General features: G+C 29.6%; 4 protein-coding genes across 12 annotated transcripts in view; 1 reads left to right on the forward strand and 3 right to left on the reverse strand.

Annotated features, from left to right (window-relative positions):
- LOC126837928 (60S ribosomal protein L17) overlaps positions 1-19,081 on the reverse strand; it is a 309,752-nt gene that overhangs the window by 74,108 nt on the left and 216,563 nt on the right. The gene's annotated exons all lie outside the window — the stretch shown is intronic.
- Positions 1,806-4,773, reverse strand: LOC126837927 (DNA fragmentation factor subunit alpha-like). The gene is made up of 5 exons (XM_050571929.1): positions 4,519-4,773; positions 3,822-3,952; positions 3,050-3,206; positions 2,818-2,979; positions 1,806-2,748 (listed from the first exon to the last, which is right to left on the reverse strand). The coding sequence occupies exons 2-5, from the start codon at positions 3,943-3,945 to the stop codon at positions 2,631-2,633; spliced, it is 561 nt and encodes a 186-aa protein (XP_050427886.1). The 5' UTR covers positions 3,946-3,952; positions 4,519-4,773; the 3' UTR covers positions 1,806-2,630.
- On the forward strand, positions 4,908-7,526 carry LOC126837925 (general transcription factor IIH subunit 2). Its single transcript, XM_050571927.1, has 2 exons — positions 4,908-5,102; positions 6,148-7,526. The coding sequence occupies exon 2, from the start codon at positions 6,162-6,164 to the stop codon at positions 7,329-7,331; it is 1,170 nt and encodes a 389-aa protein (XP_050427884.1). The 5' UTR covers positions 4,908-5,102; positions 6,148-6,161; the 3' UTR covers positions 7,332-7,526.
- The window catches only part of LOC126837917 (monocarboxylate transporter 10), a 161,068-nt gene continuing 153,841 nt past the window's right edge, over positions 11,855-19,081 (reverse strand). For 3 of the 5 annotated variants that reach the window (XM_050571903.1, XM_050571904.1, XM_050571902.1), the window contains 4 exons: positions 18,352-18,499; positions 17,990-18,266; positions 16,033-16,414; positions 11,857-15,098 (listed from right to left, as the gene is read on the reverse strand). In XM_050571903.1, the coding sequence (XP_050427860.1) occupies positions 14,482-15,098; positions 16,033-16,414; positions 17,990-18,266; positions 18,352-18,499 (1,424 nt within the window). In that variant the 3' untranslated portion in view covers positions 11,857-14,481. Of the gene's footprint in view, positions 15,099-16,032; positions 16,415-17,989; positions 18,267-18,351; positions 18,500-19,081 lie in introns of all 5 variants that reach the window. The other 2 variants (XM_050571901.1, XM_050571900.1) reach the window with 2 other exon arrangements.

Below are 19,081 nucleotides of genomic sequence, written 5' to 3' on the forward strand. Positions count from 1 at the left end.
ATAATAATAGTAGTGGAAAGACAACAAACATACGTTTTTCGTGAGCTTGCCCAAGTGTTATATAATTATAATTAAATATTATAAAATAAACTCGAAATTTTGTTTTTAAATTCAAAATTGTTTGTGTAGTCGATAAAAAAAAATGTATTGTTATTGGAGTGTTGTGGGTGAGCAAATTCTGTAATTGGCATATCTCCTTTCTATATTTAACCTTTTACACACGAGTTATGACTTCGAGTTTTTACCTACAGGTTACATTTTGCGCTTAGAATTTTAAACGGTTTCTTAAATTATTTGTAACATTTTTTAGTACATTCGTTTGTCTTTATTTCCTATTGGCTTTAAGATATATTAGGTACCTATTTCTTCTTCATACTAGTATACTAGATATTTAATATAAATATACTTAAAGTTTGTTACCATTTGCTTACACGAAAGGTCTCTGTATCTTTAGACAATAAATATTCCTTAAAAGCAATTTCAAACAAATTTAACTCGTATGCGATAATTATGTTGCTATTTTTATAGTAATCCATTATATACATTATAATATATTATAACTATCGTAAATGTCTTCATCTGTGTGTATTTTTAGATATTTAAGGAAAAAAAAATTATCTTAACTTATAAATTATTCTATTAAAAACATAAATATTTTACTCTAAATCTTTGTTATAAAACAAAATTCAATAAAATACATTTTTTTTTAAAGATACAAATTGTTACTCAAGACATTTAACCTAAACTATATTATATTCTTGTTCTCATACATATGTATATGACTATTTATGTATAAAATAAATGTTACTCCATAAAAAAAAAAAAAGAAATGTTAATCAACACTTTCTTGAGTTTTGCTATGTCTGAAAGAATTAGACGTTTTAAAAGTATTTGGTATGAACGCGGTGGTGTTATCAATTGACTTATGTTATAACATTAGTTGCAAGTGTACATATATACTTACTGATTTACTTGTATAATAAAATATTTTCAAAAGAAAAATAATAAAAAATATCTCGTTCATTTGTTGTAAGAATGTGAACGTGTCAATTTTTAAAAAAATGAATGTGAACGCAGTTAGTTTATTTTACAATGAACGTAAATCCATACGAGTTTATTATTTAAGTATTGTGTTGAAGACTGAGAAATAAAGTACCTTTAGTGTGTTTTAAAAGATAAATGCTTAATTTGCCTAAATTATAAATACACTAGAATTAGAAAAATTCAATTATTACTGATTGCTATGATTTCTGTTTATAAATCATGAGGACATATAAAATTCAAATTTATTTCATTAGAATAGCCAATGATATTGTTTACAATTTTTGATACATAAATTTGAACAATTCTAGCATTAATGTATATTTTAAGTGCGTGGATAAAAAATTGAGCAGTTAACAGTCAGTTGATAGCCTTTTTAACCAAAATTAAGTAAAATACCAGTGTGTATTTTAATAATAATTAAGATTGTACTGTGAGACACTTTTAAATATAATAAAAGGTCTTTATCGACTTGTGAAAATGTAAAACCATAAATAATACGTGACATTCTATTTTAGTTGCTATAAACTAAGTTCATTATTTCATTACAATAATCATACCGAGCAAAGCCATTGTAATGCAAAACAAGGTAGAGACATTTTATTAGTACAAAATATGAACTGACTAAACAAATATCAATACAATATTATTATCTTATTGATACTTGATTACCCTTATTATATGATCCGATAATATATAAACTTTTTTACCTCACTTAACTATAAAAAAAAAAATATAATTTTATACAAAAATGAAAAAATCAGTTTATTTTATAAAAAAAAGAATATTAACCCTTAACTAGTTTACATATATTATATAAAAAAAAGTTTAGATGCTTTTAGTAACTTTTCATGTTGTGTTAAGTATTTAAAAAAATGGTTTTAATGAAAAGCTTCTGAATATTTCAAAAATTAATAATTTAAAGGTATGTCACGGCACTAGTAAAGGCTTTATACTTTGTAAACATTTTTCTTAATAATATTACAATGATATATTAGGCACTTAAGAACTACACTTAGAAATTGTAAAAACATATAAAACATAGACTGAATAAAAAAAGTACATCTCTTAATGGATTACCATATAGAATAGTTAAATAATGACGTGCTAATGGGTATTTAAAAAAAAATTTAAGTTTTGGCAAAGCAAAAATAAACCATTGCACAAAGATCATCAGTTGGCTTATAGTACATAAAGAAATGGAAAATGAAGTTAATTTAATTGATTTAATTTTAATTGATATTTAAATATTGTTATTGTAGTGTTGTTAAAGTATGATATTGGTATTAAAAAGCTAATTGTATTCTTAAAAACAATTGACATTTGTATTTAAAATTTAAAAAATAGCTCAATTACAAAACACTACTGTTTTATTTTACCAATAACACTAACATAATCCATTAATTTAAATTGTTTTCCATAAACACATAAGTTACATACATATACTTAAGAAAGTGGAAGGTGAGTTTTGTCACAAGTACATAAGTACATGTGTTTATAAGGAATTGTGTAGGAATTTTGATATCTTATAAATATTAAATATTGAGATCCTAAAACTGAATAGTTTAAACGATTAATTGATTCAAACTTTATTTATCTTTGATTGTCGTTTGATGGTACAATTTGAGCAAATTCAATGCGTCTTGAGCTTCTCTTTTTTCATAAAGAAATCTTCCGCTGGCCTCTTTAATCTGCTCCACAAATGACCTGCAATTATAATTTTTTAAAAATCAACTAGTTTCTAAATGTATTGTTTTCATCTAAATAAATAATAACCTATCAATTGCCTGATCAGTGACATCTTCGGGATTCATGTCAGCTAGTAATTCAAGATCACAACCACCCAATAATGCGATTTGACCAGAGTCGCTTTTCAAACGATCAATTAAACAATTTATACTTTGTTTACCATCTACATCATCTTTTGATAGTTGAATACTGAAAAAATTAAATTATTTGTATTAACAACTTATATTCAAAACGAATTAGACATATTATGGATACAAACTTTATGCTACTGTATGGAGACCATTTTTCATCTTTTTTAAGTATCATAAACAAAGTGTTTTTTTCCAAAGTATCAAAGTAGTCGTTTTCATCCACTTCTGTGCCATCTAATTCTAAAACTACTTTAACCGGTTCCTCAATTTTGAATTTTTGTTGAGCTGTAAAAGGTTACAATTTATTTTTACATGATTTTTATTATTATTATTATTATCAGAGTTCTGTAATGTTACAAAATATAACATGAACACAATAATTTTGTACATTAAATTAATAACAGGTTATAACATGATATTAGAATAGTTTCGGAGATAATGAATAGCGTTATAATTTTTTCACTACTGAGGAATAACAACAAAAATTGTTATACATTTATATACCTTAAGAGCATTTACCCAAATAACTTGTATCATATTTTTATATTCTAAATTTGCAGGCAATTTATTATTTATTTATTACAAGATACATTTAAAAATTGGTCAATTAATTTATTTTTTGGTTCTCTGAATTCAAATTTAAAAAACAAATAAATTTGATACACCATTCATTAGAACACTCTTGGTGGGAAATTTTTTCCATTATGTTTTTGTAATAAATAAATATATTATGTTATAACATTTTTGGAATTAATAGTTTACAACATTATTTCTATTTTATGTTTATTAACATAATTTTGGATTGAACAAATAAAACTGTTAACGGAATTCTGATTATTATCAAAACTTTAATATAACTTATTATGTAGTAAAAATAATGTAAATTTATTTTTTAAATACCTTTAGCAATAAGATCAGATAACGATTCTGCGACTATACCTATTTTATGTTCTCTTTTGGAATCAACAATTTTGTAAGGCATTCCATTTCTATTATTTTTGTGTTCCAATTGTGTATTTTCCATGATAAATCTAAAGTAGACAAAATATATATTAATTTTATAATATGTAAAAACTACAACAGAAATAGTTTCAAAATTATACTCACATATAAACAATATTTTTAAACAATATGTAATAGACCCGTTAGTTACTTTAAATATTTTATAGATAAGACAATTTATATGACGCACCTCTTGTAAAAAAGCCCAGTAAAAATAAAGTTTAATCCGAAAGTTGTATTCCCACTCATATTTTTAACACATGGTTTGCATACAATTTAATATACTTTTAAATGTTTTATACATAAAATTAGTATTGTTAAAAATTAAGTTTTGTAAAATCAAATAAACAAAGAAAATTTGATTAGAAAAGTAGAAAAGTTGTCTATTTATATTTATATCGAACATATGTAGTGAAAAATTAATTTTAATATCGCCAATACAAAATTTGTATATTGTCGTGGCTGTAAATCGGGGTGCGGTACACGTTATTGTAATTTATATTATTCAATTTGAATTACTATAATAAGCACATTTGTGATTTAATAAAAATATGAAGATGAATCCAATATGAAATATTAAATGAGTTATGCTTACTCTGTAAGACGATGTAGTCCAGTCACTCCAGAGGGTCTAAGTGAATGGGGAATTAAAAAAAAATCAAGCTTAACGTTAAAGATATGGTTTCTTAAAATATTTACAGTGTATAAAATGTAAATGCTAAAGTCGAGACTTAAGAACAGTAAACACTAAAGGCTGAAGCAATTAAGTTGAATTCTGCGAAGAATTATTCAGTTTTATGGAGTATCCAATGGGTATTTACGCATTTGGAATTATTTTTACATTTGTTCGATATTATCAAGTCAATTATCAAAATTTGGCATGGTCAATTCGACCACTTGTAACCAAAATCGACCAGTGTAAAAGTGTCGTTACAAAGATATTGCAAAAAATCTATATGATAGGTTTTATCGTACATGATAAGTGAGATTGTTTACAAAATAAATTAATCAAATTTTCGGCGTGTTCGAGTCTGTTCATAACAGACATTTCAATAGTTATTTTCATGTTCCCTACATTATTATTGTCAAATTTATAAACTTCTTAAAATATTAAGGAACGTTACTCTAGAACGGTACACAAGTATTTGGATTTTCTGTTGATTTGTACAAATTTACCAGGTAATAACAAAAGTGTATGGGTAATATTTTTAAACTACTAACACCCAAAAATCTAATTTCAATTTGTACAGAATCGTTCATTTTTGTATCATGAACATCTTCTTTTTCTTCTTCCGTGACTTCAGCCTTCAAGACCATGTCGTCCAACAAATTTGCCTCCAACGCTAACTCCTTCCAATCCATCCCTGGTTTCACTTTCTCTATGTCTTCTTGACCCTATCTTCCCAGCGTAATCTCGGCCTTCCAAGTGGTCGTTTTCCTTGTGGTACATTCTCCTGTACTATTTTTATCAATGATCCTGTTTTTCGCTAAGAATGACCTGCCCACTTCACTCTTCTTTTGGTAATATCTTCTTTAATGCTTGGCCTTTGATACAAATCCTGAAGTTCCTTGTTTTTACGTATTCTCCATTCACCTGTAGATTCGTCTTTATATGGTCCATACCTTTTTCTCAGTACCTTTCTTTCAAACACTAATAGAGCATTTTCATCTATTTTCCTTAAGGTCCAAGTTTCCGAACCATATATCACAACTGGCTTGATAAGTGTCTGATATATTTGGGACTTCAGTTTTCTAGAGATTAATCTAAATCTTGATAACTTTGTCAGACCAAAATAACATTTATTGGATGCTTGTATTCTCGCTTTTATTTCCATACCTACTTCATTCTGCTATGTTATTAGTGCGCCAAGGTATTTAAACTGCTGTACTCTTTTGAACTTGTAGTTTTCGACTTCTAGGCACTCATTGCGGCGATCTATTTGCTCGTGTCTTTGAACTACCATATATTCAGTTTTCTTAGAGTTAATCTCTAGGCCTATACGTTTTGCAGTATCATGAACATTTGTAAACAAAATTATATTCTTTTTAAATTAGTTTTTTAAATTGAATTATCAATAATAAATAAGTATCTAAATAATTATCAGACTGATGCACAATATTTTGGTTGATATAATCTATTTAAAGCTGTTAGGTGTTAAAATAATTATATTTTTGAATAATATAATTTATGTAAATTGGGATTAAAAGTTATATTCATTTTTAGTTAATCTATAAAAAATGGATGAAGAAACTGAAGTTAAAGAATATCGCTGGGAAGGAGGATATGAGAAAACATGGGAAGAAGTCAAAGAAGACGAAGGCGGAAATGTAGAGTGGTCAGTTAAAGAAATAATAGAGAAATCCAAGCGGTCGTTAGGAACACGTCAGCCCAATGTTCGTCTTGGTATGATGCGACATTTGTATGTTATTATAGACTGTTCAAATTCAATGTTTGAAAAAGATTTGAAACCTACTAGACAAATGTGTACCTATAAATTACTTCAAGATTTTATACAGGATTATTTTGATCAAAATCCAATCAGTCAACTAGGCGTTATAACAACGCGTAATTCATCTGCAGAACGAGTGACTGAGTTGTCTGGTAATAGAAAATATCACCTGGACGAACTAAAAAAAACATTTGGAGATTTTAATTATTGTAATGGACTCATGTCAGTTCAAAATTCATTGGACTTGGCTTTGTCTTTTATGAAAATGTTACCATCACATACTAGTCGAGAAATACTCATTATAGGCTCCAGTTTAAGTTCTTGTGATCCTGGAGAAATTAACACCACTCTAGAGGCTCTCAAAACCAACAATATCCGAGTTTCTATCATACATTTAGCTGCTGAGGTACACATGTTTCGACATCTGTGCAACGAAACAAAGGGCAAACATAATGTTATTGTCGACGACGTACATTTTAAACATGTACTTTGGTCATTAGTTGAACCAGTTCCTCTGCCTAATTCTGTGGATGCTTCTTGCGTTAAAATGGGATTTCCTCAAGAACTAGAACAAAAGCCTCCATTCACCACTTGTTCTTGTCATCTGAGCGAAGGTGGTAAATTGAACGCTAAAGGTTTTTTTTGTCCTCAGTGTAATAGCAAATACTGTGAATTACCAGTAGAATGCAAATGCTGCGGGTTAATTTTGGTGTCTTCGTTGCATTTGGCTCGTTCTTTACATCATTTGGTTCCTATAAAGCAATTTGTAAAAATCGAGCTCGAAGAAGGCGCAAGCGCTTATTGTTACGGTTGTAGAAAAAGAATACGTATTCCAGCAGAATCAGTGTATTTGTGCGAGTCTTGTAAAAAACACTACTGCGACGGCTGTGATATTTACATACACAACACATTGCATGTTTGTCCCGGTTGTGCTGTGAAGCGTGATGAAAAAAGATAACAGCAGTATAAAATTAACAAATTATAAATGTATGTATACATACATATATTGTGTTTTTTATTGTAATTTTACTTAGATATGTAGAATAAAATTAATTCAATATAAATCTTTATATTGTTATTAAGTATGTACAAAATACATTTTTTTTATACATTTTTCTGTAATTAAAAATATTGCTTTGGTCTTTTTAAACAATCGCTACAATTTGTTTCATTTACGTGGAAGTCAAGAAATTTGTATACTAAAACTGATCTGTAATCTACTGAACAATGAGTTACTAGGGCTTTACTCTTGAATCAAATTAATTTAATAAAAACCTATTTTTTAAATAAATTGTGTTTATCGAAAAAATACATATAAATTACTTATATAAAAACCTTAATAACTAAATTCACATTAAAACAACATTGTGTTGGAAAAGTTCCTTTTTAAAATTTGTTTAATTTTTGTAAATATTATTTTAACAAAATTAATTGAAAACAAGGAACTATTTTGAGTGTAGTGACTATACTGGAAAACGTCATACAGCATACCGGTAGTCACATGAACACACATGAACATCACAAATGATACAGTTAACGATGATTCTGATCAGCAGTTAAAAACGAAACGAAATTTGAAGTTACTGATTTAAAGTCACCATTACTGACAATCGATTACAGATTAACTATTAAATACATTTTTTATAAATATAATATTATTTATGGAAATGTATGCAAACAAAATTATTACTAACACTATAAGTTAAAACAACTAATTTCCGTTCACGTTATTAAAAAAAAAATTCTTTCCTGTTCCTTGTTCCTTTATTTCAAAACAAAACAGAATTTAAATTTGTGTTGTTTTGCAATAAAACGCGAAACAGAACGTACGGCATTATAACATGTTTTTAATTCCTGTACAAAATACTTGGAATAATGGAAAAATTATTATCAAATACTATAATTGAATGATAAAATCATTTAAAAAGGATTTTTGGTATTGTAGTTGACTTGTTAACGTATATCGATAATACTTTATCAAAAGAACACCTAGCCAATATATATGTGTAACTATTTAAAAAAAATTTACGGTTGGATGTAAAGGACAAAGATTCAATTTTTAAAGACTTAAACGATTATCAATTACAATATAATTACACAGCGATCACTGTTCTGTGTAGGAGTTAAATAATGGAGTAATGTTTGTGCTTTAAAGAATAATGTTAATAGCTAACGTTATTTTGTACTAAAAAGTACCTCGTTAAGTTAAAAGTTACTGAAAAAGTAATTTTTTACTTTTTTACTCGTTATCTTTGACATTATATCTATTGGCTATTTTATTCGAGGATTAAGAAAACAAACATTTTGGGGAAACAGTGTAAACAATTTAAGTTTAAACGGTAGGTGAAATAAAAATGACCAGTTACCTATAAATTTCGACTTTCTAGCGTTCAGATAAGTTTACAATTACGTTGACAAAATCAGCATAATATGTATACTTTTATTTTTACTCAAGACTAACATTCTGAAACCTTATCGAAATTAGTGACCCCATTGACATGACCATCCCTTGTAACAATTAAATTATAATAAACCAATTTAAGTTTTTAGGTAGGTAGGTAAAATTATACGTAGACCGAATAAATCATTTTTTAGGAACGAGTTATTTAATGTACACAATATACATATCTAGTCAATTTATTTAAGCAAATTCACATAACTGGAAAGAGTTAAACACATTTTCCTTGGTTTATTACTTTAGTTTTACATGTAAATAAAATATATCTTACACAAGTTTGGAACTAATTAAAACTATTTTTCATAAAATTGTAGCATGCTATTGTGTACTTTCTAGGGTGTTGTTTTCAATTTTGAATGTAAATGGAAAAACTGTATTTATAGTTTGTCTTGTAAATTAAATGAAAGGTTGTTAAGTTCAAAAAAACCATAAAAGATAATCGAAATTAAGAACGCTTGACAGTCGAGTAGACAACAGTTTTATTATAAACGCAATGTAAAACAACAAATACTAACGAACAAGATTAGATCCTATTAGACGGCAACTTAAAAATTAAACTGATTTATTATATTATACTTTATATTATAATGTAAATATACAGCTTATATAACCGCCAGAATATAGAACGCAGATTGAAGTGGCCCTGGCTGCACGACCTTTTTGGACATCACTGACTATCGAAGCGAAAACAAATCGCTATGGTTTTAACTGCATTCTATCGAATTATCTTACAAATATATTGCACTATAAGAATTCAGGCAATTTGATGAGCTTGGATTTGATTAAAACCACAAACCTTACATTTATATTAAACTATCTATAGATATTAGATTCACATGGAAACGTAAATTGTTGAGAGTGATATTATCACTCAGTTATAATAATTTCCTAAGACTTGTGACTTAATTTCTCCTATGCTTAATTATTTATTTAATTTTTGTTTCATTATTTAAAAATTGTACTTATGAATGTTGTAGGTGAACATTGAGATAATTGCATGTAAAGAATTTTATACTGACTGCGTGAATCTCAGATCATTTCAAGTTGTACATAACTGTGATAGCATAAAAGCACTTCTCCATTTTATCGAAATAGATTATTTTAGCCGTGAACCTGAATGTCTATTTGAAGTCAGTATAAGGTTAGTACCTATAAATAGCCTACTATTTTTACTTATTATTTATATTTATTTTTTTCTAAGTGAAATTATTAGTAAAACCCATTGATAATTGATTTAAAATATACAATATTTTACAATCCATTTATATTATTGTTACCCGAGTAAAATATTAAAAGTATTGTTATAAAACTATAAATTTTAATAATTAATAATTTCTGTTATTTTATAGGGAGAATGGGTTCTAAAGAATTGTACATTAAATGTTGACCAAGGCTTACATCTATTTTATGGACCAACAGAAAAATGGTAGGATGGCTGTTTAAAAACTACTTCGTAAAAGGCGACTAACGCGACGTAGAGCCCTTCGACAAGTGGCCTTCTGACAGGTCACTTCTTTTTTTGACACACCTTCTCCGGCTCGCAATTAGCACCCACTGCTACTAGTCGGTCCGCAGTCGTAGGGGATCCCCTTCGGGGCTAACCACTAAAGCCAAGGAACATCTGATTAAAAACAACTGTTAAATTCCATAATAAACAAAATCAACTGGTTGCAACTTTTCGGTTACATAATTGTTTTTTGACGTACAGAGAAAAAAAGCGCACATTATTGTAATACTTGATTTTTGAAATACATTTTTATATTGGTGTGGAGATATTGTCTTTTTTAAACTCAATATTTATACAATATTTGATATACGTTCACGTTGTAATATTATAATTTATAATAATGGTATAATATGAACAATATTGTACAATTTTAAATATTATGGTATAATATACAATGTAATGTAACTTAGTATGTCATTTATAAGTGTGTGGGCCTTATAAAACTTTTTTTTTAACTAACTGTTTATTGTTTAAATTTGAATTTCAACAAACCTTGTTTTAAGATGCGAGACAGGATCTATTTTTCTGTATATTGTGTTATAGTACTGTTTCTGATTTCTTGATGACTGGCTCTACTAAAGCATATCATGAGAAAATATTTTATTTCTATCGTCATAATTATAAAAACACTGTGTATTTTATTATGTATGTAATAACAAAGCGACTATCGCATAGATTTATCAAATAATGTGGGAAATATTAGAACAATAATTCCGGAAATATTGCAGCAATTATGGTGAATACATAAATATTAAATATATTTTAAAGTTGAGCAAAATCAACAAAGACAAGGACGTAAATAAAGTCAAAGTATACAAATCCCGAGGAATGAATACTCGTTAACGTAGTGCATAGAAGATAATATTATTTTGTAACTCGCATTACATTTTATGATGTTATTAAACTGCCATTTGTACATATCGAGCATTGCTTGTATGTATTATGTATATTTATCCAATCCAATAATGTGAAGCCTACTTTGTACGATGATAGAGTTAGAATTTTTATTACTGTGATTTTAACAATTAGGTTTACTGTATCGTTTTCTTAAGCAACTTATACATTCAAAATACATACATCGAATTCTGAATATTGCATTAATGACAATAGAAGGTATATGTATTCTGAATGTATGTCAATAAACTATACTTGCATAGTAAGCGCTTAGGAATAGGTAATTATTATGTAAATAAATAAACAAGGGACATTTGAAACGACCGAACAAGTATCGCTTTTATTATTATTGTACTTGCAGTGCTCGCATGTTTCTATTTGCAGAAAATAAATGTTAATTTGAAATTTATTATTAGTAGATATTTAAATAGTTGAGTCTTCAGACAACAGCAGCGGAATTTATTCATTTGCTGCCATCGACAGCGTTGGTTTTTATTTCTTCGGATGAAAAATAAAACGGAAACGTTAACTCGTTATGTTTAATTTCATCGAGAAGCAGTTATATGCATATTGTATGACATCACTGACAAAATATATAGAGCTGTTAAATGAGTTACCATACGAAGCGTACACACTAAATGTCATGTTTGGAATTACAATAACAATTTTATTCAACGTCGATAAATATTCAAACATGTATATGTAATCACAATAAAACAACGGTGTGTTTAAAATAAGTATGCGATTTTATATGAATTATTAAAAAGAAACCCGATAAAAATCGTGCTTTCACAGACGGCCAACATTAAAAAAATATAAACCACCAAACTAAAATTATAATATAATTAATAATAATAACAAAAAAAGTAGGAGATACACAACAATGAGTATGTACCTCGATTTATACTAATTGTATAAAAATAATACAATAATTATTTAAATAACAATAACATAGGTCCCGCCAATTTAACTATTGTTTAACAGGTATGTAGGAAAAATTAGAAATCGATACATTTAAAATTAAAAATAAATTATACTTCAAAACGAACATAATAATAACAAGGGCAATATTATCATCTTGGATGTAAAATAAAAAAAAGGTTCACCGTTACATTTATTGTCATGTATAACTTTAATAATAATTAGTTTTATCTGAACGTCCGTTATATACAATACAAAAAACATGAACCGAAGGCCAATATCATATTTTATGTTTATTAAAACAAGTTTTATATTTTATTCCATTTGAAATAATTAATAAGTATTGGTTTAGTTAGTCATGTACAAAGTGATCTATTATAATAACGTTAGTTTAGCATTATATTACTATCTAATGAGTTGCAATTTTTTAGTTTTTCTTTCTCAAAACATATTTATGTGTTATTTTACAATATTACAAGATAAAAAAATTATAGAGCTCTGGAACTTACTAAACATTTGAATATTGTAAAAAACGTAAACTAAAATGTCTTAAAAAAGCCTATAAAAGTGTAATTATTTCCCAAAAAAATTAGTTTTACTTTTAATAGACCACCCTACATAATGAAATCAGCGAACCACACGGCCATGTTTTATGGAAAATTGAATAGCATTTAAATTGTAGTACAAAAAATATACCGTAATTATTTTTATTTTATCATCAAAGTATTAATAATAATTATGATTTTTTGAAAATTTCCGTTGAGTGTGAAGAACAGTTTTGGCAGTTGGCTAACGGTTGTTTTCCCATTGATATTTTCTTTTATATGTATATAAGTTATATTTTATTTATTTAGTCGGTCAATAATGCTGTATAGTGTTTGCCCTATGTCTTATTTTTTGCTCACATCAGTCACATGGATAGTATTATTACCTTATACATAATACATTTTCATAATTTCTCTATGTATGACTTCTCAAAATCCAGTAACACATTTAATAATTAATAAAATATACAAATTTCAACGCGCTTCGATAAATCTATAAATTAATAAATAAATAAATATTTTGTTCACTTTGCAAATCTTACGTGTACATATTTTAATTTAAATTTACAATATTTATAAGATTGTAGAAAAACCATAACGGCATATCCCCCATTACGTATGTACACTTTTCATTTTACAAATAAACTAAATACATATAATTAATATTATACATACATTATATAGATTCTTATATTATACGTTTATAATAGCTGTGTCCCAGACAATAAATTACTATAAATAGTAGTTTCTAGAATAATTTAAATAACACATTTACATAATAAAGTTTTTCCATTAAAAAAACTAGATAAATCTATAGACCTTAAGTAAAAAAAGTTCGATAAAAGTTTACATTAAACACATTTAGCATAACATGTTTTCATCTAATTTTAACTAGTAATAATTGATTACCCAGTATATAATTATGTGTAACTTAATATTTATTGCTAATTTATTTTTCAGCGTCACCAGTGATTCATTGATTTGTGAGCTTTAAATAATATATAAAAGTAATACTGTTTGATATTAATTATTGTACATACAATTTGTAAGTAAGATCCACAGGTAATGGCAGTCAAATGCTTTCGATATTTTCTCGTCCAAGTGCTTTTAAAACGTTTTAGGGTTTAAACGGTTTATTTCTACTTTCAAAGTTTATATAATTTGGGTCAAAACGGTTAGGATATCACGACGATATTTGAACCTTTTAAATATTTTTTTAATATATTTCACAACAACGAATGTTAATTGTTATAATTTATTCTACAGCAGTAGCCAGTACTTGTATATTAAAGTATACATTTGTTTTAAGTAAAAAGAATAGGGAAAAAATAATTTTATTTTATTAAAATTTGTATTTTAAAATTATTATTTCATATTTATTGTACGTACAATGTATTATTGTGTATGAACTACGAAGGCGCTAATATATTTTTCAAAGGGAGTATACTCTAAAGCCCAAATTGTATTTTAGATATAGAATTACAACTTTATATACTTTAATTTTTATAAAAGTATTTTACCCCCCCCCCCCAATTCTCTTCAAGTAGAATTTAAACCTCGGGTGATAATTCTAAGAGAGTTTTTTTTTGTAAATTAAGTTAGTCAATGATTAATAATAAATATAATAAATAGTTTGCACATTGAATATAATTAAAAATTACCACAATAATCGATTACTAAAGGCAGTTTGGGAACTTTTGTTTTACGAATAAAATGAACACATATTTTGTATAACAAATAGTAATAATTGTTACAATATAAATATAAAATAGCTTTATACACTTCAAACCGAAGCTTCGTCGATGACTGTTATTAGCCGACTGTTGGGACCGGCCACCAGCCGCCACTTGCCACCCTTGGACGTTTCCTCTTCGGCTTGTTTTGCCAACGACCACCGTCGCCCCTTGCGGTCCATGATCACAGGCATTTCGGCGATCAGGTTGTTCTCGAACTCGCTGAGCATCAGGTAGTTTTCCACCTTGTTGCACGACGTTATGCAGTCGCCGATGTAGTCGAGGTCGTCGAGCAGGTTGTCCGGCAAGTCCATGTCGGCGATGCCCTCTTCGGATATGCACGTCAGCTCGGGCTTGTCGTTGGGTCCACCGGGACCCATCATGCCAGCTCCCATGGTGCCGCCAAGGAGGCCGCCGCCGAGTCCCTGCATGTTTAGTGGCGGTTCGACCACCACCACCTCTTCAGGTTCCACGGTGAACGACAGCTTTCGTCGCTGCGGACAAGAGTTGGACACGCAAAGCTGTTTGGCGCCGGACTCGCCGTGTTTGTGCCTGGCTACGTTCCTTCGGTGTAAGTCGATGAAGAACATGGTCAGACTGCCCAGCAGCACGCATGCGGAACTGAAATAGTAACCGGATTTGCCGCCGTAACCGATGTTTATGTAACCTGCACGGTAGAAAAACAGGAATCGTTAACGAACCGTGTAAAAATATCAATTTTACCACTAATAAATCACGCAAAAGCTTAATAAAGGACTTAGTATTAAAATTATTATTATTAACATTTCCAAGGGTAGCTAAATGTTTATATTCATAATTATTAACGGTCACTGATTCTTTGGTGAAACCTTCGCGCTATTCCGTTTTGAACAAGAATTAATTTTTGGAAGCCGATCCCAGTTAAAAAAAAAACTGCGAGTCGTGTGATTTTGAAACATGAACCAAACACGTGTAATTTACAGGCTTTTTGCTAAATAATGCAATACTGCATTTAAGATCCTGTAACGCGTAAAAACAAATTTTTTTCCATAGAAGGTCATAAAGAACTGATTAGGGTATTTGTTCAACTTGTCAAGTTATATTGTTTATAAAACAGCATGCAGTAAAGTTGAGAGTTGAGGTCACGAGTGTTCGAGCGATCAAATAGACGCTGTAGAGAAAATTTAAAACCAAATACGGATTTAGCGGGTAAACAAATATAAGCACATTTTGGTACATGCTATAACAAAAAAGGGAAATTTTGTTATATATCAAAATATTATTGGGCGAACGAATAACCAGACTAATTTTAGGTCGGCTACATTAGGAAAATATAATATTTGAAATAATAAAATCACATATTTGAATCATGAATATTTCAAACGAAGGAAATTTTATATACTTAACTCTCGTTGGTTTCAATAAATTTAGTTGGCCAATCAATTCTATCAAAGTTTTTATAAAATTTAAGTCATATTGAGTCGGTCTCACACTAGTAGTTTGGGACGCTGCATCAGTGAAATCGAAATTGACAAAATCAATAGGTATTCACAATGATAATACTGTGGCGTTGGCGTGTATTACCACGGTTGGCGAGTATAGTACGTTTTGAGAATAGTTACCGGAAATTGGTACGCCCAGTGCGATGGGTATGGCTTGCGAGCACTGCACGAATCCCCAGGTTCGAGCGAAATTCCGGGCTCGGACCCGCTCGTAAGTGTACATCTTCAGCGAATAATGGTATCCGCCGCAGAACATGCCGTACACCCAAGCAAACATGACATACCCCTGGCGGTCACCTTGCACCGTGGTCAGTGCCAGTATGGAAACGCCGCACATGAATACCGAAGCTTGACACAAATACTGTCGGGCGATGCGGCACTCCACCGAGTTCCTGACGACAATCAGACCGAAAGCCATACACCCAACGGTCCACGCCAATCCCATGTGAACTTGCAACATAAGAGCTGAGTCGGGAAACCCGTCTTCTTCGGCTTGATGAGCCTGCAACGAAAGTTCCGCATTGATATAACATATACCTGTGTATTAATTGTAGCTATCGAGACAATACAGTATACAGTTGAATAGCTAGGTAGTTAGATACCTATAAATCAATATCGTAAATACCAAAAAACAACCTAGGCTTATGTTCTGGTGGTGTATTTATCGGTTATTTTCTTGAAGTAATGCTCGAAATTAATTGAAAAGTGTTTTAGGTATACCATTTCTAATAAATGGTGGATTATGTATACATTTGTGTTTGAGACGAGTCCGAAAAAGAAGCGTATGAATGTTGTTATAGATATAGATATCGTGAAGTGAATAACAAAATAGTGATGAATAGAGATTTGTGGATTAAGAGTATTCGTCGCCTCTATTTGTATGAGATTAGGTAAAATCAACAATCATAGTAATAATAATATTAAAAAAATGTGATCTGTATAGTCCAAGGATAGTAGAAACCCTTTAAAATAGATTGATAAGGTATTGAGTTTAAGATAAGGGTAATAAAATATCATTAGTTTATGTAGGCAAAGTTTAAAGAAAAAGTTGGAAACATTTGTATTTAAATAATATATTATTAATTAAATTGTACTCGAATAATGTCCAACTCGGGATTGATATCATAATAAAGAATATGATTTGGGTTAAGATATTGCAACTAAAAGATTGACAAGGATTATAATTTAACTAATTAATCAATTCCAATATATATAATATTTGCATAAAATACTACCGCTGTCGCTTGAGTAATCGTATGGCATTCTTAAAAACTTTAAGTTAGTTAAAAATATGCAGTTCATTTACTCGAATTATAGTTCAGTTTTTGTAGTACTGCTGGGTTTTAGCTTTAGAAGATAAAAATGTATTTTCACTTAGACAGCTCATTAAAATATTTCAAATGTCCAGTCGTAAAGAGAACAATGAGTTTATACAGCTAAAGTTTTATAAAAAAAAAAAAAACAATCAACCGCTCGGTACTATTAAACGCAGTATTTATTTTATAAGTTTTAAAAAAATAAAGAAAACTTTTGTTAGCTTAACATAAATTAACGCTTCTTCAGATTTCCGCTAAAGATATCACACAAGAATATTTTTATTCGCAAAAAAATCATGTTAAACTCGTTTAACGTATTATTTCACATTTTCAATCCTCGATTTTCAGAGATGTCATTCGCCTCTACTATAGTCTTAAGTCGTATTATCTTAAACAGAGTTAACTCGCACCGATCGTCGTTAATCGTGTTTATCTTTATTAGCGCAATGCTTCTGATCTTCAGTTTGAACGAATCGTAAAAAAGAAAAAAAAAACATTTACTACCGTCCTTGGTAAATTAATTTTACGTCTCTCGTTTTGTTTATCCGGATTTCTTTATAGCTGTTTATATTATACTGGAAACTACTTTTTTGACGTTTAATAGTCGAACAATTTTCTATATTCTAAAAAAACCGTTATACAAGTTCAGTTGGACAATTATTGCACCAGCAGAAAACCATGAACTGAAATCGATATTAGGTTTTTTTGTCCGTCCACCTACGGGAAACGTGTCGCGTCGATAACAGCTGATGGCACCTTACCAAGTAAAATATCGGTGTGTTTATGCCAAAGGCGCTGATGCCGGTGGATATCAGTAAGATCCGGACCGTCTTACTCCGGAGTGTAGTGAAGTCGAGGAACGGCGGTCGGTCGTCGTGCCGGTTTTTGTCTTTGATTTTGCGTTTTTGATTTTTCAAATGGAGTATGGCCCGTCTCTGGGGATGGTACAGCGAGGCTGACCTGTAGCACGTGCCCAACAAGAAAGTGGTGAACACTGTGGCTGTGACCAACTGCAGTCCAAGTCTCCATCCGATCGCGCTAAGATAGAGAAACCGCGTTTGTTTGTTAGTAATTCCTTTGGTACAGACATTCGGTTTAAGGCGTGTCGTTCACCAACACCTACCTTATGGCTCCTTTGATAAAACTCGACATGACGGCAATGCCCAGCCCGCTGCCGGACACGATGAATATCTCGACGAATTCGCGTTTGCGTTTAAAGTACTGCGCCACCATCAGAGTAGAACAATCCCTGGTCATCCCTACGCCGATTCCTGCAATAATTATACACGTTTAATTGATTATAATTGTTGTGCCTTTTTTTTTTACACGATAGCAGTAATTATTTACCGATTATGAGAATAAACGTAAACTAAAAAATAGGTACAGAGAAAGGTCCCAAAAAGATTGTAAGAGGTATAATAAGGCTAGAATGGCCAACGTATAGATGAGGGTGGTGGAAAGGAAATAAACGATTGTCTTTTATCATAAACGCACGTTAAATAATTCCTCTGAACTCATCGTGGAATCTGTTTAAACTTAAGTGTGGTATGAAAGTTTTGTTTAATAACAAAATAAGCGCATGGCATCGTTTGAAAGTTTAATAGGCAACGTAAATTATGTTCGTCCCGGCAAATATTTAAGACTATCATCATAACAACTGCTTGAATACCAGTTGATAACCGCAGTGAACTATATTATTTTGTAATGCTCGTGCAATAATTATTGTTGTATCATATTAAGCTTATTTGGTAATTATACGGAAAGAGGCTAAAAGTTACCCAACGAAATTGGTATAAAACTTCTATAACATAAAGTTTCCTATAATAAAACGAATAAACCTACCGTCTGTATGA

The sequence above is a fragment of the Adelges cooleyi genome, unplaced genomic scaffold, assembly GCF_023614345.1.
Source record: "Adelges cooleyi isolate 19-005CV unplaced genomic scaffold, UGA_ACOO_1.1 ACOO_flye_CR_arks_rails_tigmint_CR_PRNA_30, whole genome shotgun sequence".
NCBI lineage: Eukaryota > Metazoa > Arthropoda > Insecta > Hemiptera > Adelgidae > Adelges > Adelges cooleyi.